At 43.5% G+C, this 20895-nt stretch overlaps 1 protein-coding gene across 4 annotated transcripts in view; it reads left to right on the plus strand.

Moving 5' to 3' along the window:
• Positions 1 to 2947: 2947 nt before the first annotated feature.
• jmjd8 (jumonji domain containing 8) overlaps positions 2948 to 20895 on the plus strand; it is a 33078-nt gene continuing 15130 nt past the window's right edge. The window contains exons 1-6 of one of the 4 annotated variants that reach the window (XR_013801433.1): positions 2948 to 3175; positions 4691 to 4786; positions 5911 to 5959; positions 6467 to 6563; positions 6621 to 6709; positions 8778 to 8897. Coding sequence is in view for 2 of the 4 variants with exons in the window: in XM_079643665.1 (XP_079499791.1) it covers positions 3075 to 3175; positions 4691 to 4786; positions 5911 to 5959; positions 6467 to 6563; positions 6641 to 6709; positions 8778 to 8897 (532 nt within the window). In the remaining 2 variants the exon portion in view is untranslated. The remainder of the gene's footprint in view (positions 3176 to 4690; positions 4787 to 5910; positions 5960 to 6466; positions 6564 to 6620; positions 6710 to 8777; positions 8898 to 20895) is intronic. The other 3 variants (XR_013801434.1, XM_079643665.1, XM_079643666.1) reach the window with 3 other exon arrangements.

Consider the following 20895-nt stretch of genomic DNA (forward strand, 5'->3'; position numbering starts at 1 on the left):
CCGTTTGCTGTTCAATCTGATGGGAAAGATATCATTCAAAAGAGAGAAAAAAGCTTAGAAAACTAGGCGAACGCTCAATACACGAGATGACGTCACCTTTGCGCGTCACCGCGAACAGGGGTTCAATCTACGGCAAGCCTTCAACCTACGGCACAACACCTGTCCCGCCCTTTATTATTATATGTTTAAACGGAATCATGTAAGTTGCGCCGACAGGCGACAGACGTCCACAGTGTACCCCCCCCCCCAGTTGACAGTTCACGCGTCGACAATGCATTTATGTACATGTCCCACATTGTCCCACACAAACATACTCTCTGTCCCACTTGTGGCTTTCTGGCACCTGGTCACCCTATCTATAGGCAGTAATTCTACTTTTGCTATCATCACTTTTACTTTAACCCTTCTCTTGCGTTAGGTCATACCAATGGTCATACCACCCTTCCCATGCTATTTACGGTCAAAATTGACCGGTGTGTTTTGCACAGTGATATCTCTGGAACCCCTTATCCATATTTGATGGTTGACATCTCATTTGAACAGTCAAAGCAAGTAGAATCAAGGGGTGATAGACAGATATTATTTTTGGCAGTAAGTTCAAAGATAGTGCTTATTTTACATTACTGTATATTACAAAAATGCTTGCCATGTAGGCTGTGTTTACTGGAGATGGAAATGATTTGGTTAGTGTTGTAGCTGATATTCTTCCCGTTCCAATGAAGTATGGGATGTATTGATTTGATACAAGCAAGTCAGTGTTTCATGTCATGGTCCGGACCCACCGGTGGGCCCATCAAGTTCAGCATTCACTTTGATGAATATAAAATAATACACTGATACAGTTTTCTTCAATACACAGTTATTGAAAGAGAAATATAACAGAACAGAACGTGTGTGTGTGTGTGTGTGTGTGTGTGTGTGTGTGTGTGTGTGTGTGTGTGTGTGTGTGTGTGTGTGTGTGTGTGTGTGTGTGTGTGTGTGTGTGTGTGTGTGTGTGTGTGTGTGTGTGTGTGTGTGTGTGTGTGTGTGCTCACGTGTGTTAACGCACATGGTTGGCAAAGCAAAATTGTGGAATGTCATCTCAGGCTCATGTGCCTCTTCCTGGTCTGTTGTATGCTCATAGCCTGGATCGCTGTTGTCTTCCATTTCTGAGACATCTTCCTCTATCTCCTCTTCATCTGGTTTCAATCTCCTCTTCATCTGGTTCAAAAATGTGTCCAGAGCCCCTCGTACAGAAAATCGCCTAATTGGTCGCCTGCTCATTGTGTCAATGAGTAAAATGTGAGCAAAGCACAAATATAACTGCTTGAGAGCCAGTAAGGGAGGTGCATTTAGATTTAGCGCGAGAAAGTGAGAGGTTTTTGTTTCTCGAGGGGCACAGAGCTCGCACCTGTGAGAAGGTATGATACATTGTATCCAGCACGAGAAAGGGAGAGGTTCCCGTAACGTGTGTGTGTGTGTGTGTGTGTGTGTGTGTGTGTGTGTGTGTGTGTGTGTGTGTAGATCTTTTCCATCTGCAGGATGGACACAATCCACTCATTCCCATTCATTTTCTATGCGAAAAAAGGTCAAATCTGACCGAAAACATCAAGGGTGTTTCACTGTTGAATACATCACTCAAAATTGAATGCAAGTGGTGATCATCAAGTGTATATGTTCAGAGGCCTAGTGTGGAGGATAACATAAGGTATTGAGGCAATTGGATGAAAAACACAATATTTATGATTAAAATAAAAGTCATTCGATCACTTTTGACCCGAAACGCAAGAGAAGGAAGAGCTTCACAGTTTTGTTTGAACACTGGGCTTGTTCCTGTTGTGCATTTAGAACATTTGTGTTAGGGCATGATATAGTAAATAAATAGTTGATAGTTTTGATATATTAATACTTAGACACGGCATCAGGAATCTTAAAAAAATAAAATGATCAAAATGTGTTAAAATGCTGATTGTATGGGATCTTTTAATATCTAACATCACTACAGCTATATTATACATTTGTGTTTAATGTAGCAGTATTTGCAATATGCCAAGCCACCAGAGACAGCAGAGGGCTCACCAGAAAGGGCGTTCTGACAGCAAGATAAGGTCGTAATAATATTCCAATTACACAAACTAATTAACATTTCCAGGTAACGTTGTGAAAATATACAAAATATAGCATGTTTATATTGATATGGTTTTTCTTTTTTGTCAAAATACTGTAACGTCCACCCGGACGTGTCGGAATGACGAGTGAAGCGTTCTCAAGTTAAACAGGTTTATTAACAACCAACGGCTCTCATCCGTCCTTTCTCACTCTCTCTCCTCTCGCGCCAACCTCTCACTCACTTGCACGCGCCCACACAGACACACACACACCAAACCCTCTGCTCCCCAACCCCGCCCCTACCTGCTCTCCTCACAGAAGCCTGACACAAACAGTTAACAGAACAATTGAACAATAAATGCAGATCGCTACATTACGTATAGCCTACAACCGTTCATTGCTTAACTAGCTTGTACACCTGTCTGTTTCTACAAACTGCATTGCTTGAGCATGCAGCGGTGGATCTAGAACATTTTACAGTGTCAATAGGTCATGCAGGGTGGCATATATATAATATGCTATCTAAGGCTGTAAAACAATATAATATAACGACCAACATCGTGTTTTTTATTGCCACTTTCATGAGAGTCAGTCAGAAATAGATACACAACAAAATAAAAGCAGTAAAAACTGAATTGTATATAATTCAGTTTTTACTGCATTTATTTAGCATTTCACGTTATTTTGATATATTTAATTTTTTTCAATCATATCTTCACAAAAATGTAGCATGACATAACGTCTCACATTGTATTTCAGTTATCGGTAATGTATCCAGAACACTGTTGTATTATCAAGACAGTGAAAAAATCAAATGTTCTTCCCATTACACTTGAACGCAGCACGCATTGAGCTTCTAATGTGGTGGTTTCTGATTGGCTCTTTGGCAGGAAGTGAAAATACTTCATTCTCAGGGATGATGCGAGAAATTCAAAGGGTTTCTCCTTAATTTAGTTATAATTTAGATTTCTGTGATAAAGTTTTGAATGGAATATAATACGGCTGTATTAACTGCATGTGCTCAGTTTGTTTTATTATGTTTTATTGGGATAAAAGCAGCGGAACCGTCGGGCGACGGAGGCGGATGGTGAGTCAAGTCGACACTAAAAACTGACATAGCCTATGTGTGAAGTTATTTTAACATCATGTTTTTATTTGACCATTTTATCTCTTGCACTACACGCAACATGTTGCCTAGTTCAGCCCTCATACTCTGACCGAGCTTTACAACGAATCCCATTTAAAATGTTGTCAGTTTACCAAGTCTTCCCTAAAACTTAAACACTAGGAGAACTTTTGTAAATTATTATTAGTGAATCGTAAATAAGTATTTTCCCGAGTTGTGTACTAATTAAGCATGTACATTTTTTGAATATTTAGGTATTTTTAACATCAAGGAAAATGTTGTACTTTTTACTGCACGACATTTTTTTACATTTACTTAAACAACCACCTTCCTTATGTGATAAGATGCCGTAATACTACCAAGAAGCTCAAATTGGCCTATAATACTTATTTATAAACAGAATTATATGAAACTCTTCTACGTAGCACTTTTAATTAAATAATGTTTTTTTTAGTATTGTAAGTACATTTTGTTGATAAATCTTTTTTTTTTTACTTGAACTGTCTCTGGATTATACATAATACATTGCAACACATGCAAAGTGTCTCCTACATCCGTCCTGACACCTGCTGTTACTCTAACACCAAGCTCCATTTATTTACAAATCAAGCAGATTTTTTACACCTGAAGCAATTTCTCACTTTACCTGAAGTGGAAACTAACTGAGTACATTTATCAACGTAATGTACTTAAGTACAAATTCTAGTTTTACCTTACTTGAGTAGTTCCATTTCCTGCTACTTTATACTTCTACTCTACTACATCTCAGAGGGTAATACCTTTTTTTCCCTGCAAAACATTACCTGAAAACCTTCAAAAAAGTTTAAATAATACAGAATACACTTACATGCAGCAGAAATGATTATACAGAAACATCATATACCAAATTCTGGAAAATGTATAAATATTCATTATCTTGTGGTCAGTCTCTCTGCCTCAATCAGTATCTAGGGGAGATGTTTTTGGCATTTTTGCCCTTTACCTCCCTTCATTTCTACTGTATATAAAAGGAAAATACTGACGGGCAATTATTTTGTATTTCTTAAAGTAAAATTAATTACTTATTTTACTTTAAGAGCATTTAGCTAATCCTAACTTCCATTTAAATAAAGTTTAGATGCAGGACTTTTACTTATAGTGGAGTATTTTCACAGTGTGGTATCACTACCTTTACCGCAGTAAACAATCTTAATACTTCTTCCTCCTCTGCAGGGAGCTTTTATTAGTGTATTGAACTTGAATAATAATGGAATGATTGGAATAAACTGCAAACTGAAATGTTTATTAAGACAGCTCAAGTGATTTGAGAAGAAAGTTTCATGATTCAACTGACCAAACTCTTCTTAACTTGGTTCCACAATAAAAGAAACACAAGTTTAATAAGGTTTTGTATGCAATGCATTACCACAGTGTCTATGTATTTTTCTGAATAGAAGATTTGTTTTGTTCTTATGTTCATGTCTGTTGTGTGTTCAGGTCTTCAGACTCAGGCTTCAGACTACAGGATGAAGGAGATTGTAACATCGACATTTTGGACGGCTTTTCCCTCTCACATCAACAGTTCATTGAAAGGTAAGTGTAGTATTAACATCTCCTTAACATCTCCTAAATATCTCGGAGCTGCCATCCATGGAGGACCTCTACTCCCAGCGGCTCAGGAAGAAAGATTATCAAAGACCCCCATCACCCCAGCCACAAACTGTTCTGTCTGCTGCCGTCTGGCAGGCGGTACCGCACCATCAGGGCTAAAACCACCAGACTCAGAGAAAGCTTCATCCCACAGGCCATAAGACTGTTAAACACCTGAACTAAGAACATCTATTACATTCACCAGTTTTTAACTTACAAATGATGTATCACTTGTATATAGATTCTTATGGCACTACTTCAATTCTATTTTATTGTATTTACTTGCACTATTTTATCTGTTTTATTGTGTTGCACTGTTGGAGGAGCCTGGGACCTCAGATTTTCATTGTCATAACTACACTGTAGTTATGTACGAATGACAATAAAAGCCTTGAACCTTAATAATGCCCCTAAAATATGTCATCACTTTAGTCAAATAATGATGTAAAATTCGATTTTTGTTCAAAGTTATCCACAGATTGAACATGATTGTGACACCCCCACTCTATGGAAAATAACTGAATGTAGGTTTAGCTTAAATCATATGTTCTCCAAAAGGCTTATCTATATTGCTACTAATGGACAAAGGTCACATACCAAGTTTTGTCAAACATTTTTGTGTCTTTGAAAAAAAAGATAAAACACATGTTTACATGTTTTTTTGTGTCAAATTTATTTAGAAATTCTCAATTTTGTGGGAAAAGTAGCCAAATCGTATCAATTGTATTTATGTTTTAAACAGCATCTATTTTTTGTACAACTTGAAACTGTTACTGTTGAATTCTGAGAATAAAAAAAAAACGTCTTAGTAAGCAGTTCAGGTTTGAAAAATGTTTTCTTTCGTCTTTGCTTTTAATGTTTACTTTATTGTAATTAGCATAACTTTTTTAAATGTATAAACATCATTATCATATAATCAGTTTGCTCATTTGAAAAACCGCCTCTCTGTAAAACATTCAGAAACACAGAGTTGTCTTAAAAAACGACATTTACATTATTTCCTTTTGATTTCTCATCAATCGTCCTGATTTCTGAATGAAACCCTGCTGATTCAAGTGTTTCCTCAGATATGCGTACAGCAGACCGGTGATCCTCAGAGGTCTGACTGACAACACGGTGCGTATTTTGAACACGTGCAAGTACATCATGTTACTGCATTTCTCCTTAGCATCCATTATGCACATACTGTAGACTAGAGGAAGTTGTCAATAGGATTTTATTGTGTATATTTTCAGGAGATTGTATTTCATTTAGCACATTCCTCCATCACACAACTTGTTTTCATTTAGATATACTCTACTTTTTTTTCAAGCTAATTTCTCATATCTTTATTTTATTATTAATGTTTGTATATTTATGTTTCTTGCACTTATTCTTGATTTTTTTGCCCTATTATATTTTTGATAATATAAATGTTTCCATCTATATTTCTCTGTGAATTGTTTTGAATGAAACTATGACATATTGCAACAACACAAAACCTCCTTTATTTTTGATCTGAAATGACAACTGAAAGTCACCATTTGAAACCTCAACAAGTTCTTGAAAAGGGACAGGTGGGCAGAAAGTGCCCCTCTGTTATTACTTAGATAATGAATCAGATCAATACTCTGCCTGTTTCAGAGGTTCAGGTCGCTGTGCTCCAGGGCCAGTTTGTTGGAAGAATACGGCGCCCGCAAAGTTCGTCTCAGCACAGCGAACACGTTCTCTTATAGGAAAGGTAACTGACAGTCTGCATGTACCCCGCAGGGTTTGTTGTTGTTTATTTATTGTTTAGAAGTGATTATTTTGTTCCAGTGGACATCCCTCTGCAGGAGTATGTGGACGATCTGCTGCGGCCGCAGTCTGCAGACGCACTCGGCAGCGGTGAGTTCAGAGAGTATTTACTTTTATTTTTGTATGTCCTATATACATTATGTTGCATTGTGGAAGGAGCTTGGGACTTAAGATGTTATGTCTTTGAATATGAGTTGGTAATGCTGCAAACAAAAGAGGGGGTGCGTTGAATTTCTAACAAAAGACAAAACCAGAGCATTAACTTGTGCCAGAATGACTGTTCCACCTCCGATATCTTGTCTTAATAATTCAAATATTGGAAAGCCAAAATCTTAATGAAAAAGAAGTGAATTAACTTCAAAAACAATGTGTGTTTGAGTTTAGAGTTTTTTAGCCTTACTTGAAAGAAGGATTTGAGGATAAAATATGTTTTGTGTGTATTTAAAAATCTTTTTCAGGCCTAGTTTCAGAGTTTTGTCTTGTGACTCACCAGCAGTGGCGGTTCTACGGGGTGGCAAGGCATTTTTCTGAGGTGGCAGCTGCCACCCCAGTATGCAGCTTTGTTTTGAAATAAAAATTGTGGCTCATCGGACATTTGAGAGAGAACATCTCTAATGTCCGAGTGCAAGTGAATGCAGCACAAGACGCAAGTCTTGTAACCCCTCCCCCGGCCCGAGCGTGGAAATATGATTTGCGGCGATTTAATTTGAACGGGGGACAGCGCAAAACGAGAAGCATTTTGGATCCAAGTAGACAAAAGGAATGAAGAATTTGCGGTGTACAATGACAGAGAAGAGACTGTCAAGTTTGGCTGTACTCAGCATTGAATCAAAACGCACTACAGCTGTTGATCTTAATAAGTTTGTGAGGCATTTTGCTGAACAAGACGGTAATCGCCGCATTCAGCTGTTATAGGCATGCCAACTTGATGCTCTGCTCACGGATGACTCGATGAGCATAATACACTGTTAAGATGATGACTTTATGTGTGAATAAACATTTTTTTGCTTTGTGGGGGTCTGCCCCCAAAAAACAGTTTCAAGTCCTGAGAAAGTCAAATAAGACGGTGTGTAAAACTACACTGCCCAGCCAAAAAAAAGTCACCACTTTGATTTAAGTAGGTAAGGACTTTCCACTGGACAATAACTGCAGCGATGTATATGTTTTAGCTGAATACACGTGTTTTAACCTTAACTGATGCAGTTAGTCACTTTTTTAATGTTTGTTCTTTCTGATGCAGAGCCAAGGTTGTAACTGTTTGCAATGAAGTTGTGGGGCACTGAACTGTTCCTTTGATTCATGATAGTAATTACTTGTCTTTCAAATTTGAAGGAGGGTGAGCAAGCATCTTGAGGAACATTCATCATTAACTCCTCCAAAAAATATAGTTTATTTAATAATAACACCGAATATGTGAATCATAACAGTGATTGACAGCTAATTAATGTACTTATTGCAGCAGTCTGCATAGATTTAGTACCCCTGCTGGTCTAAGAGTGAAACCAACTCATTCAGTTATTGTTCAGTTAAAATTCATTAAATTATGTCTGCCACCTTATATATTTCTATTTAAGGCTTTACTGATGTGCCACAATAATGTCACCTAATGTTATTGAGTTAAAATATCAATATTGTGGCTTTCCAAGTTAACATTGATTGATATGACTGCGATTAAATCAGCATATACTTCTGCCAGGTCAAGCCACCCCTGCAATTCTCCTACCACCCTCTTGCCACCCCATGAATATTTGTCTAGGTCCGCCCCTGCTCACCAGTAATGAACCCTGTCTCAGTTAGAGGTTCTGCAGGTGGATATATGCAGATTTCTTCTCCTTTTCAGAGTACTTTATCCACCTCTGGGTTTTATTTAAATGTTACCATGAAATCAATTGCATCAAATGCAAAATGTTACCTAGCATAGCATAGCCCCGAGACCGGCTGCTACTTGCACCAAACTCAATTTCAAAATCTGTCAATTTAACATGTAACTTGAAAACAGGCACCTTTAAACACTTAAAGCACATTTTTACCAGTATAAGAAATTATTCAGGATTTTGTGATGGATTATTGAAATCATCATATAAACATAGTATTTCTACTTTGACTCTTCTTCCATGTCTGCACACAGAGCTTTATATTGACGTTTCTCTTCCTGCAGAGACGCTGTATTTCTTTGGAGACAACAACTTCACAGAGTGGCAGAGTTTGTTTGAGCAGTACGAGTCTCCCCCGTACGCTCTGCCTCACACCAGCGGAGCGTACAGCTTCGGGATCGCAGGTTCGTTCTGCTCAAATCCGATCACACACAATGCTGCAGAATGTCAACGTGTGGCCTGTTCTACGTTTAGTTTAGTCCTACGCTGGTTGTGATGTCAAACGTTTAAACCCATGCATGCGAACACTTGAAATCGTCTACAAAGATCATCAACGATAAATCACTTAGTCTCTTTTGGTGTTTTGGTCATCCAAAGATTTATATAAATATTGTTTCTCTGCTTCGTTTTTGTTCTCGACCTAGAGAAAATGTCACCATATTCTACATGAATTAATTATGTTCCACTTTAACTGAATGCAATGTGGCCAAAGCCTATTGGCCAAAACAATTTAAAAAATAAAGAACTGAAATGAGAAAAACATTCTTATTTCAGTTCAGTCAGACAACTCATGTGTTTCTTTAACATGTTTATTAGAAGCAGCATATAGTTAAGTTTGGCGACTAGGCTCGGGCATCATCACTCCATAGATATACATAGCACGATGAGTGATGATCGAATCACTAACCCCCAAAACTGCGTGGAGATTAGATACTATCCCCCAAAACTGCGTAGCCCGAGCCTGATGTAAATCTGATAAGTAGAGGGCCTGGCGAGCTGCCATGTGGCCATTCCCCCTAAGCACAACGGCTTTAAGGGGAATATACTACTTAGTGAGACTGCTATGTGTAGGCCTGAGGAATAGCCCAGAGCCGATTCTTCCCCGAGCACAGCGGTTTTGAGAGGAATATACTACCTATATACACTACCTAGTGAAACTGCTATGTGAAGGCCCGGGAACAGCCCGAAAAGCCATCCCCCTTAAGCACCGCGGCTTTGAGGGGAATATACTACCTATATATGCTACCTAATGAAACTGCTATGTGAAGGCCCGGGAACAGCCCGAAAACCCATCCCCCTTAAGCACCACGGCTTTAAGGAGAATATACTACCTAGTGACTGCTATGTGAAGGCCCGGGAACAGCCCGAAAAGCCATCCCCCTTAAGCACCGTGGCTTTAAGGAGAATATACTACCTAGTGACTGCTATGTGAAGGCCCGGGAACAGCCCGAAAGCCATCCCCCTTCAGCACCGCGGCTTTAAGGAGAATATACTACCTAGAGCGACTGCTATGTGTAGGCCTGGAAGTGACCAGTGCCGACCCCCCCCCCCCCCCCCCCCCCCAGCACCACGACTTTGAGGGGAATATACTACCTATCAGACTGCTGTGTCTAGGTCTTTGAGGCAGCGACAATGAGCTTTCCCCCCCAAGTATGCAGCTATGAGGGGAATATACTATAATAAAAAATATATATAATCTAACCCAGCAACCACCTGGTATGCAATAACAGAATTCTACAGATATACATCTTTGAACGTTTACTCATCACGTAGTGCAAGAGTTCATGGTTGTTCGTGCTGAAAGGATCTCATTCCTGTGAGGCATGATATAGCGCTGGTAGGCAGAAGATGACCGACGGCCCAGGATACTCAGGGTTGAGGTAGGTGGATATAGAGCTGCGGTTGTGGCTGCGCAGATTCTTAAACAGTGGGAATAGCGATCTGGGGGCAGATCGCAGCTTAGGCAGAGATCACGCAGCTTGGAGGAGAACCCTCGTCGTTGGGTTTGCAGCCATCGAATAAACATGGGTGCCGACCCATGTGTCGGAGGGCAATGGTGCGAGAAGTTCAGCATGGAAGATAAAGGACAAAGAAAACAGTGTTGTTTTAGCAATGATTATTCGGGGTTCCTTGACTCCCCAAACAGAACTGTCAGACATTGAATGTTTCAAAACAGTGTGTATATTTGATCTCCAAAGTTAATCAGTAAGGGTGAGATTATGCTGAGGATTAAAATGTGAGAGGTCTGTGTATATTCACCACCTGAGAAACCCATAAAAAGCTGTAACAACTGCATCTGACGTTTATCGATGTATAGTGAAACCCCTTTGTCTGAACTTATACATTAACCTTTGCACGGGTGCAAAGTTAAGAGGCAGTCTTTATCATTGCGTGGAGGACGTGCCTTCTTAAGGCCCTTGAGGAGCAAATGAATTAACTCTAGCGTGGCTTAATACTTAGCACTTGAAGATTGCAGGATTTGAATGAAAATAAAATTAATGCATGAACAACTATTATATCTATTACATAAGTACACAGAGGAGGTTGGGACAGAAGAAGATAAAGTACCAAGCTGAATTGTATGCTTTGAATCATGCTCATGGTTGGAGGCAGAATATGGGAAATCCTTGAGGGGCTTGACGTGTAGATCCAGAGTCATTTGGTTGAACGAAGGGCATGGCAAGCTGGTGGGGCAAACCACTCATTGTGAAATCCCCCGAACCAGCAGAAGCGCAGCATCTGTAAGTAACTAGAGAGGATCTGAAGACACCGCAAGGTCATTATAAAAGAATGAACATGACATTCCACTCGTCGCAGAGGGGCTAAGGACCAAAGATCTGAGCAATAACCATCTCTAAGGTTGCATTCATGCCGAAATAGTCCGCGTCTTTACACCAGACACAAGTGTGGTACATCGTCATTTGTAGAAGGTTGGGTTTGCGTTACCCAGCAACCTCAAACAGACTATGAACTGTAAACTAAAGTCATTGTACGGAGATGCTTTTTCAAAATTGGCGTGACATTAAGCGGATAAAATGCAGATCCCAGCAATTTCTACAGTAGCCTGCATCATGGAGCATTGGCAGGTTATTTCATGCTGCTGTTAATCTGGAGAGTGCATCAACAGACTCTGCGGCCAGCGCATAGGATTATAAATCAGACAACGTGCATTAAAAACATTATAACACATAATGAGACGTTATGCATTGAGGAGGTTTCACCGATGACAGGTGGCTCTGATGAGATTGTACCACTGCCTTCTCTGTACACAGGGGACCAGTGAGGTAAGCAGTCACCAGAATGAATGCATGACCCTATAGGTTACTGGATGTTGCACACAGCATAGATAGCAAAACAAGCGATGACGCGCAAATAGTTGTTTCCCCATGTTGGATGCGGACTACGTCACACCAGCAATGAACCTCTCCAGAATTTACTAGCGAGCGACCCAAGACCATATTTGAAGGCAGTAATCGGTATTGAATGTATTACGTAAGTCTAATATGTAGTATAACGTAGAGCACTTTGAACATTGGAAAGGCGCTAAATAAATAGCATGAATTGTAATTATGGCTGTTCTGATGCGGGACAGCTTGTCTGGTGGCAGTGAAGCTTGCATCAGCACACTATCGAGAATGATACCGATAATTCTAGACGTGTGGAAGGGCTTCCAGTTCCTGTTCTGAAAGAGGTAGGCCTATAGCTGCTGAGAAGTTTATCTTGGAAAGTTAACAACTAGGAAATGGTTAAAAGATGGACACCAAGGGGTGCTTGCAGGTATTGTAGAGAATCCAGCATAATGCTTCTGAGGTGTCAAGAAACGTGGGCTACTATGGCAACCAAATGCACATTTGATTGTAAACCTTAAAATATATATATGCCACAGAAGGCATATGGGATGTCTGCTTTCCCTGCCATGTCATTTACAGAGCATAGAAACAGGAAAAAACTTTAGTACTTATTAATACTCTTGACAGAATAATCGTGAGGAACTAACGGCTCAATAAAGAAACGTTGCTAGAATAATTCCTCCTAGCACTAGGCTAGGGGCCTGTCATGTTTTTAAACGTTTAAATAGCAGCGCGTGTAATACTCCTGGCTCCTTCAGTGCAAACTTCAGTCTTGAGTGCAGGTTTCAACAGACATGGGTCCCTGGGAGCCAGCATAACCTGCTAAGAAACCTTGATTTAAGCCTGTGATAAGGTCATTTGAAGAACATCTGTGATTAGAAAGAGCTTGGAAACTATTTGCAGCATGAAGCCTCCTGAGGCACACCCAGCGAGGGGCCGATATTGCAGGTAGCGCTTAATTCCTGTGAGGAAACTCTTCTTTGGTCGGTGATTAAATGTACATGGCCGCTTGGCAGAGAATGATCATGGTATTCATAGAAGAGACACTGTAGGAGAGATTGAAGTCTGAAATGATGGTCAAAAATGTATCGAGCTCCCCTTCATATTCACGTAACGGAAATTATTAATTAATTTCCATTTTTTAATTAATTGATTTATAGTAGTATAAATACTTATACACTTACAACTCTGTATAATTGCCTCAAATATGACTTACTGCAGACAAAATATTTCCATAATAAAACATTGCTTATGCAGAATAGTATTATATACCTGCCAAGATGCGATTCCAGAGAAATTGCTGCTGCAGGGGGCAGGAAGCTAGAACTCGTGGCTGGATCTGGGACTCCAATTCCCAGAATCCTCGGGGGTGTGACGTGAGCGGCACAACGTGGTTGAACGCGGAAGTAGAAACATTTGTTTACATTGCAGGCAGAGGAAATCGAGTTTGTTCACGGGAATATATCGTGGAATTAAAGGCTTCAAGCGCTGATTTTACTTCGAGAAGGTAGGACAGGATGGCAGGTACTTTGGGAATGCCGGAGTCAGCTTGCTCCTGCCTTTTTGGTGTTTAAATACCCGCCGACCGAGAGACAGTGCGACTCTTAGCTGACACACAAGAGAGGGGTTGTTAACGGAGCTGGCTTAGAACTCGGGACTTCCTCTGGCACAAGAATATTACAAGCTACTCCCGATGAGGACGGAAGGGAAACCTGAATGTGTGTCGTGCGGGAGCTGTGGCTCATTCCAGCGGCGTCTGAACCATGCTCTGAGCTAGCCTGTGTTTCGGGAATGAGGTAGGGCTGGGCGATATATCGAGTTTACTCGATACATCGTGGATTGCACTACATGCAATGTCGTAAATGACCACATCGTGAACATCGAGTATTATGTTGTCAAATCAATTTCCCGCCGCGGCCAAAACGAGCTTTCCTTTCTCCCTCATAGACACAGTCAGACACGCAGGCACACACGCAGGCCCCGTCTAACTTGCACACAAACATTACACACATGCACAGTGACAGAGGGCAGGGCTCGACATTATAAATGGCCCGCTAGCTCGGAAGCACTATTTAGACACCCCGGGCCATCATAACGTACTTTCCACTTGCCCGTTCGGGCCATTAAAAATATTGCTTAAAAAAAAAAAAATTGTCCTGTGGTATTGGTATTTTGACTAGCAATGTTGTTAAATTGTTTCGTTTATTAACGCTACAACATAGCGTTTCGTGAGGCGGTTGTCGTTGTTGGGTGAAAAGTAAACAGCTGTTTGCTGCGGAGCGCAGCGCGAGCAGGCTCTGCAGTAAACTGAGGTTACCTACTGTAACCCCAGCTTCTATGAGTAAATGGCGCAGCCCTCTAAGGCTATCGCTATTGGGTAATCCCCCTGCGCCCCCGCGCAGCACTGAAACACTTGTAGTCCACGCCCACCCGCAAGGTGGGCCCCACTCTCGGGCCTCCTTCCGGTATAAATAGGAAGGAGGCCCGGCAATCTGCTCCCATACCAAATAACTTTTCTTCAGCTATTCGTAGAGCCAGTGGGGCCCAGCGCTTAGAGGGCTGCGCCATTTACTCATAGAAGCTGGGGTTACAGTAGGTAACCTCAGTTCTATTTCGTATATGGCTTCGTCCTCTAAGGCTATCGCTATTTGGTTAAGGGCGAAGCATGATGTAGTCTGCGCCCCACTGGATCCGCCCGGCACTAGAAGCACAGACACACCTGCTAAATAACACCCCATGCCTGTTGTGCCATGCGTAATGGCGCATCACCGTCCCTGGAACATAGCAAAACATGCCTATCTTCCCGACGGGGTGAAGGCTGGGAGCAATACATACCGGCCGCTGTGAGAAAGTAGAGACGAAGGTCCCACCTTGCGCAGCGATCATAGAAGGGGAACAGCAGCTCTTTGCGTGTCAGACAGGTAGGAGAGCGCCCAGCTGGAACCATGACGTCACTCACTCTGACCAGGCACTCCGTACAAAGTGTGTCAGAGGAAAAAGGAACATCCCTCCTATAAGAGGGGAAAAGGGCCGCTCTCCGCGTGCCGAGAGGCAGGAGAGAGGCTTACAGCTGGCTCCCTGACGTCCCTCACTCCGACAGAACACCCAGTACAGGGTGTGTCAGAGAGGAATGGGAGATATCCCTCAAATAAAATTGAATAAACGAACAGGGGGAAGACCAAGATGCAGCAGTGCAAATATCTTCCACTCCACATTCCTCCGTGCAAAGCCGTGGAGGAGGAAATTCCTCTGGTGGAGTGCGCATTGATGTTCTCCGGGGGCTCCACCCCAGAGGAGACATGCTTGTGACACAGCCTCACACAACCTGTGTGACAGCCGCTGTGCAGACAGAGGTTGCCCGATCGAGCGTTCTCTATAGTGCACAAACAGGCGCTGAGAATGGCGCAAGGCAGCCGTGCGCGCCACATAGCAAGACAGCGCGCGCACAGGACAGAGGAGATTTAGAAAAATAGCGGGGGTAAAAACCGCGCAAGACACTGTTCCTGGGATGACAGGAGTGTTTCTTGTATCCCATGGAACTGCTGGGGGGAGAGGCTTCTCTGTGAAGTGCCGTAATGGTTTTCATGGTGACGAGCCACGCCATCGCAGCCGCTGCCCGTGAGGCAAAAGGGCTGCGAGGGAGTTTCCACACGCTGCCTTTCACTCCGTCTCTCCTCATGAGGCGCGTACACGCCCAGGGGATGAGAGGTGTGTGCATGCTTTCCACACGAGGCGTTATAACGGTACGGTGCTCGTGGTTATTATGACCGTGTGTAGGAGGCATATCTGGGACAGAGGAATGCCGCGAGTTCTGCAGTTTATAAACCAATAGGTTAAAACAGCAGGCTTCTGCAGCGAATGAACCACCTCTGGAGTGTCCCCCTTTTGGAAGAGACTCAGGGGGATCATCACGTGACCAGCTGACGCCAACGCCGAGCAGCTACGTCACGGTGAGGGCTGTGTGGGTTGTGACACGCCGGAGGAGAGCTGTCAGTTCCTCCCCTCGCTGCCGCGAGAGTCGCGCTCTCATGCTGGCTGAGTTTAACTCCACTCCCAGATAAACGATTGTCTGAGAGAGAAGAGGACAGCTCTTCTTCCAATTTATTATGAAACCCAGGCTTTGACAGATGCGATACGAGATGTACCGTCTGTAAAGCGACTTCCTCCCTGGGGCGAGCCAGCAAATAGCAGGTCGTCCAGAGAAAACCACACTCTCATCCCTCCTCTGTGTAGTGGCTCCAGCCTTCTCTACACAAATGCGAGGAGCCAGGAAATATCCGAACGGCAGGCGATTGTCTGGTCTGATATTCCCTGAATGGAAAACGCAGGAATTTCCTGTGTTTCGGGATGATGGGTACGTGGAAGTATGCATCCTTCAGGTGGAAGTGAACCGGTCGTCCTGGTGAAAACATTCCAGCACCTGTTTGATCGTCAGCATGTGGAATACTGACAGATCGAGGATGTCTCATTCCCCCAGTCTTTTTCGGGATTAGAAAAATAACGGGAGTGAAAACTCCTGATTTTCCTCCCTTTGAGGAACCCTGGAAATATCCTCTTTCAACAGGAGTTCCAGCAGCTCGGATTGGAGCGCAAGACATAGCTTCTGGGAGGACAGGAGTGTTTCCTGTATCCCATTGAACTGTGGGGGGGGGGGAGAGGCGAACTGCAGGACGTATCCTCTGCTGATCAGCCTGCTCATCCATCTGTCCTTCAGATGGATGCTCGAGATGTTCTGTGGTCGTCATGGCAACGAGCCACGCCAGGGAGTCTCCACACGCTGCGTTTCACTCCGGCTCTCATCATGAGGCGTGTACACGCTCAGGGGATGAATGGAGGTGTGTGCAGTGCTGTCCACACGAGGCGTTATAACAGCGCTCATGGGTTTATTATGACCGTGTGTAGGAGGCGTATCTCGGACAGAGGAATGCCGCGAGCTTTGCAGGTTATTAACCGAGGTTAAAACCCATAGGCGAAGTTTGGGGGGGTTCCCGGGGTGCCCGGCACCCCCTGGTGGCCGGAGTCTTTTTTTTTTTTTTTTTAGTTATGATGTACAGATAGTAGGTGGCCTAGATAAATATAACTCTGGAACGCTAAATCAATAAATGCAAACTCAATAAACATAATAAATTTAAATCCACAAACATATTGTCTCAGTGTGTACTGCTGTCAGAGACAGAACATTACTCAAAAATGAGTCTACACAGACGATCTGTGCAGCTGCTGCGCCCTCACACGCTGCACGCACATGCACACTTTGAGCACTCAAATTCAGACAAGTCGAGTCTGCCAGCCGCCAAAACCTGACAGGAGAAGACTAAAAAAATGGATATACGCAGGTTCTTCGCAACCAAAACAACTCCAGTTTCGGATTCAAGTTCCAGCGCCACCGTTGCTGCCACCCAAGCTGCACCTGCTCCGGACCCGCCAGTCCCGCCTCGCCCGTCGACCAGCCACCACATCTTGGCGCCGGTCGGCACCGCAGCTCCCGCCGCTTGCAATCCCTGTGAGACAGCCTCTGATGGCGGTCAACTTCCCAGTGACCTAGGAGATAAAAGTGTGGGCCCCAAACAGCCAGTGCTTCCCGTTTTCCCAAGACACAAAATTGGAGATAGAAATCGTTGCTTTTCTGCATTCTTTTATAACAAGCATCCGTGGCTGGAGTACTCGGTTTCAAGGGACGCAGTGTTTTGTTTTTGTTGCCGCCACTTTTCCAAGGAGATTGGAGAGGAGGAAGACACACTAGCTAAACAAGGCGGGCGATATTGGAGTAAGCTAACTGAGAGGCTGATAAAGCATAGCTCTTGTGAAAAACACAAGGCCTGCATGAGACTGTGGGAGGGCTACAAGGAAACTGAAAAGCATGGATCTGTCAGAGTCCACTTGTCAACCAGTCACCAGAACACAGTGGATAAAAACAGGGAGTATTTGACAAAGGTCGTGGATGTCGTTAAGCTGCTGTCTCAACTGGGCCTCCCTTTCCGTGGACATCGGGAAATACAATGGAGAAAAAAGGAAATACAAGAAAATAAAAATGAAAAAAAGCACACAAATACAGTCGATACAGAAACAGATAAAAGCAAGCCGGATGATGATGATGAAACAAAGGGAAACTTTTTGAGTCTGTGCGACTTCCTCGGCAAGTATGACCCAAGTTTCCGCAAAATGCAGGATGAGAAGTACTTTAATTGTACAAGTCCAGATTTTCAAAACGAGGTCATCTCTTTGTGTGCAGAGCTAGTCAGAGAGGAAATAGCAAATGCAGTGCGTGAGACTGGTTTTTTCACGGTTATCGCGGATGAGGCCAAATCATCAAAGTCTGAACAACTGTCTGTGTGTATCAGATATGCAGAAAAGCTACAGGTTAAGGAGCGATTAATCTGCTTCATTGACTGCTCTGCCTCCCGAGATGCTGCTGGGATTGTTGAGGGTATCAAGAAGGGGTTGGAGTCATGTGGACTGCAGGACGTCCCAATAGTCGCACAGTCGTATGATGGGGCCTCAGTTATGTCTGGGCATTTAACTGGAGTGCAGCAGCGTATCAAGGAAGATTACCCCTTTGCCATCTACGTACACTGCATGGCCCATAAACTTAATCTGGTCCTGGTGGAATCATGCACAGTCAACAGAGACATCAAAATGACGTTAAATGTTATTGATAAGCTGTACTCCGTGTTTTCAGAACCAAGCAACCACCACAGGTTTCTGGCGATGCAGAAAACACTCGAGATGAAGGCAAAGGAAATTGGGCAACCCAGTGACACGCGTTGGGCGAGCAAATGGCGATGCGTCTTTGCGGTTAAATCACATGATGTGCCTATCACACGCTGTCTGAAGGAGATGGTGGATGAAGGAGAGAAATGGTCAGTGAAAGCAAGTGGGTTGTATAATCACATGACCACACCTGGCTTCATCGCCTGCCTCATTATCCTTGAGGACCTACTGCGGGTTGTGCACGTTGTTCACAAGAAACTTCAGTCCAAATCCACAACACTTGCAGATGCTGCCTCCACGATCAATAGTCTGAGAGCACACTTGAGGGAACGCAGAGGAGAGGAGGAAGGTTGGCAAGACATATGGAGCCAGATCAAGCAGTTTGGCGAGGACGTCGGCATGCCAGTTGCCACTGCAGAAAGTGACCCCCCCTCCATGGCAAAGCGAAAAAGAAGTTCAAGACCCCCTTTGTCGCTTTACCAGTATGTAGTGGGGGCCACACTTGGGCAGCGCCAACGAGATGAAAGGAATGAGGAAATAGACGGACAATTTGAGGCTCACGCCATCTACTGTCATTTATATCTCCCTGTGCTGGACAATATGATGGCCGAGTTGGACAGACGGTTTTCAGGTGAAGCCATGGAGCTTGCAGCGGCATGTGATGCTGTGATAAAGTGTGAGAAGAAAGGCATTGAACCACTTCTGAGAAAATATGCAAGCCTCAAGATCGTCCATCCACAGCTGGTGACAGCAGAAATGGACCTGATAAAATGTGCTGTCCAATCTCCCATTAACCTGAAGGACCTGCAAAACGAAGTGAGCAAGGAGAGCTATCCAAACTTCTTCCCATTACTCCAGCTTGCACTGACACTGCCCATTGGATCAGCGACATCAGAGAGAAGTTTCTCAGCAATGAGGAGGATCAGAAACTGGCTGAGAAATACAATGATCCAGGAGAGATTTTCTGATCTGGCCCTGCTGCACATTGAGGGAGATTTGACTGCAAAACTGTCAGTTGAAGAGATAGTGGACATCTATGCAAGCCGGAAAAAGAGGCGCCTGATGCTGCACTAGGTAAGCCATTCATTCAAATTATTTCGTTTTGTTGAGCTTAAATGCGTAATTGCGCAGCATCTGCATCCGGGGATAGCCAGCTGCAGTAAGCAGCAGACACCGCTCCACGCTCAAACCAAAATCCTCCAAATCCTCCCGTTTGCGTTGTGCTCACATGCTTCGGTCCTGCTAGCGGCCGCTGCTGACAGTTGTGGGGCAGAGACGCTGAATGCATGGAGATCATAATCACTAGATGACGGTGAACAAAAGTCATTACTTTGTTGGTTGGCTTTGTTTTCATCGCTGAAATTAGGTCAACATGTGATACAACTGCTGTGCTTATATCCTACAGTTATTAGTTAGTATGCCTATACAGTTCATTAAAAAGTGTGTGAGCATTGGGGAACATTGATCCTACAGACCTCTGTGTTATAGCCTAATTATAGCAGCAGTATGTGCCGCAGCAGCCGTTTTATTTTGCGGCGAGTTCCGCTGCCATAGTAATTTCATCTATTGGGCATATTAGTTATGAAAACACACCTGCAGTAGCCTGTAGGCTATCCTGATCAATTTTCATGTATGAATCCTTGTGTTGCAGCCTATAGCTATACATTACATTTGTAGTTATTTTTTGGCACCCCCAACCTTAAAGTTCAAACTTCGCCCATGTTAAAACCGGCAGGCTTCTGCAGCGAGACCTGCTGTCTACTTAATCAACAGATTAGTGGCAGCCGGCTTAATTAGCGAGCTCTGCAGGTTATTAACCGATAGGTTAAAACCAGCAGGCTTCTTGCAGCGAGACCTGGCGCCGTGGCGCTGCGGGCGCTGCCGCTGGGGGCACTCAGCCTGGAATACTGCTCATTCCCCCGTTCTGGCTTCTCTGTGATGCCATTGCCCTCGCCGCCACTGTGAGGCGAAAGGGCTGCGAGGAAGCCTCCATACTAGAGATGTTAAGATTCACCGATTCGCATCGGTGCACCGGCATAAACGTTCAAGATGCGAGTGCACCGGTTGAAAGAGTGCACATCGGCTACAGTTTGGGTTGAACCGGGTTGAACTCGCGATGCATCGATTGCGTAGCGTCTTTGCATCGGTAAAAAAACGATTCATTCATATAAAATCCCCTCATCTTGTCAACGCTCAGCAGAGACGATCTTTGATATTTGCTTCGCCACTACGGAGAACGAGAGTCTCAGTTATCAACACACACGGAAGTTGAGGAGAAAGAGAAACACAGCGCACCGAAAAATACCTACAAATCAAACGTTTGGCAACACTTCGGATTGTT

This window comes from Notothenia rossii (genome assembly GCF_949606895.1).
Source record: "Notothenia rossii genome assembly, chromosome: 8".
Lineage (NCBI taxonomy): Eukaryota > Metazoa > Chordata > Actinopteri > Perciformes > Nototheniidae > Notothenia > Notothenia rossii.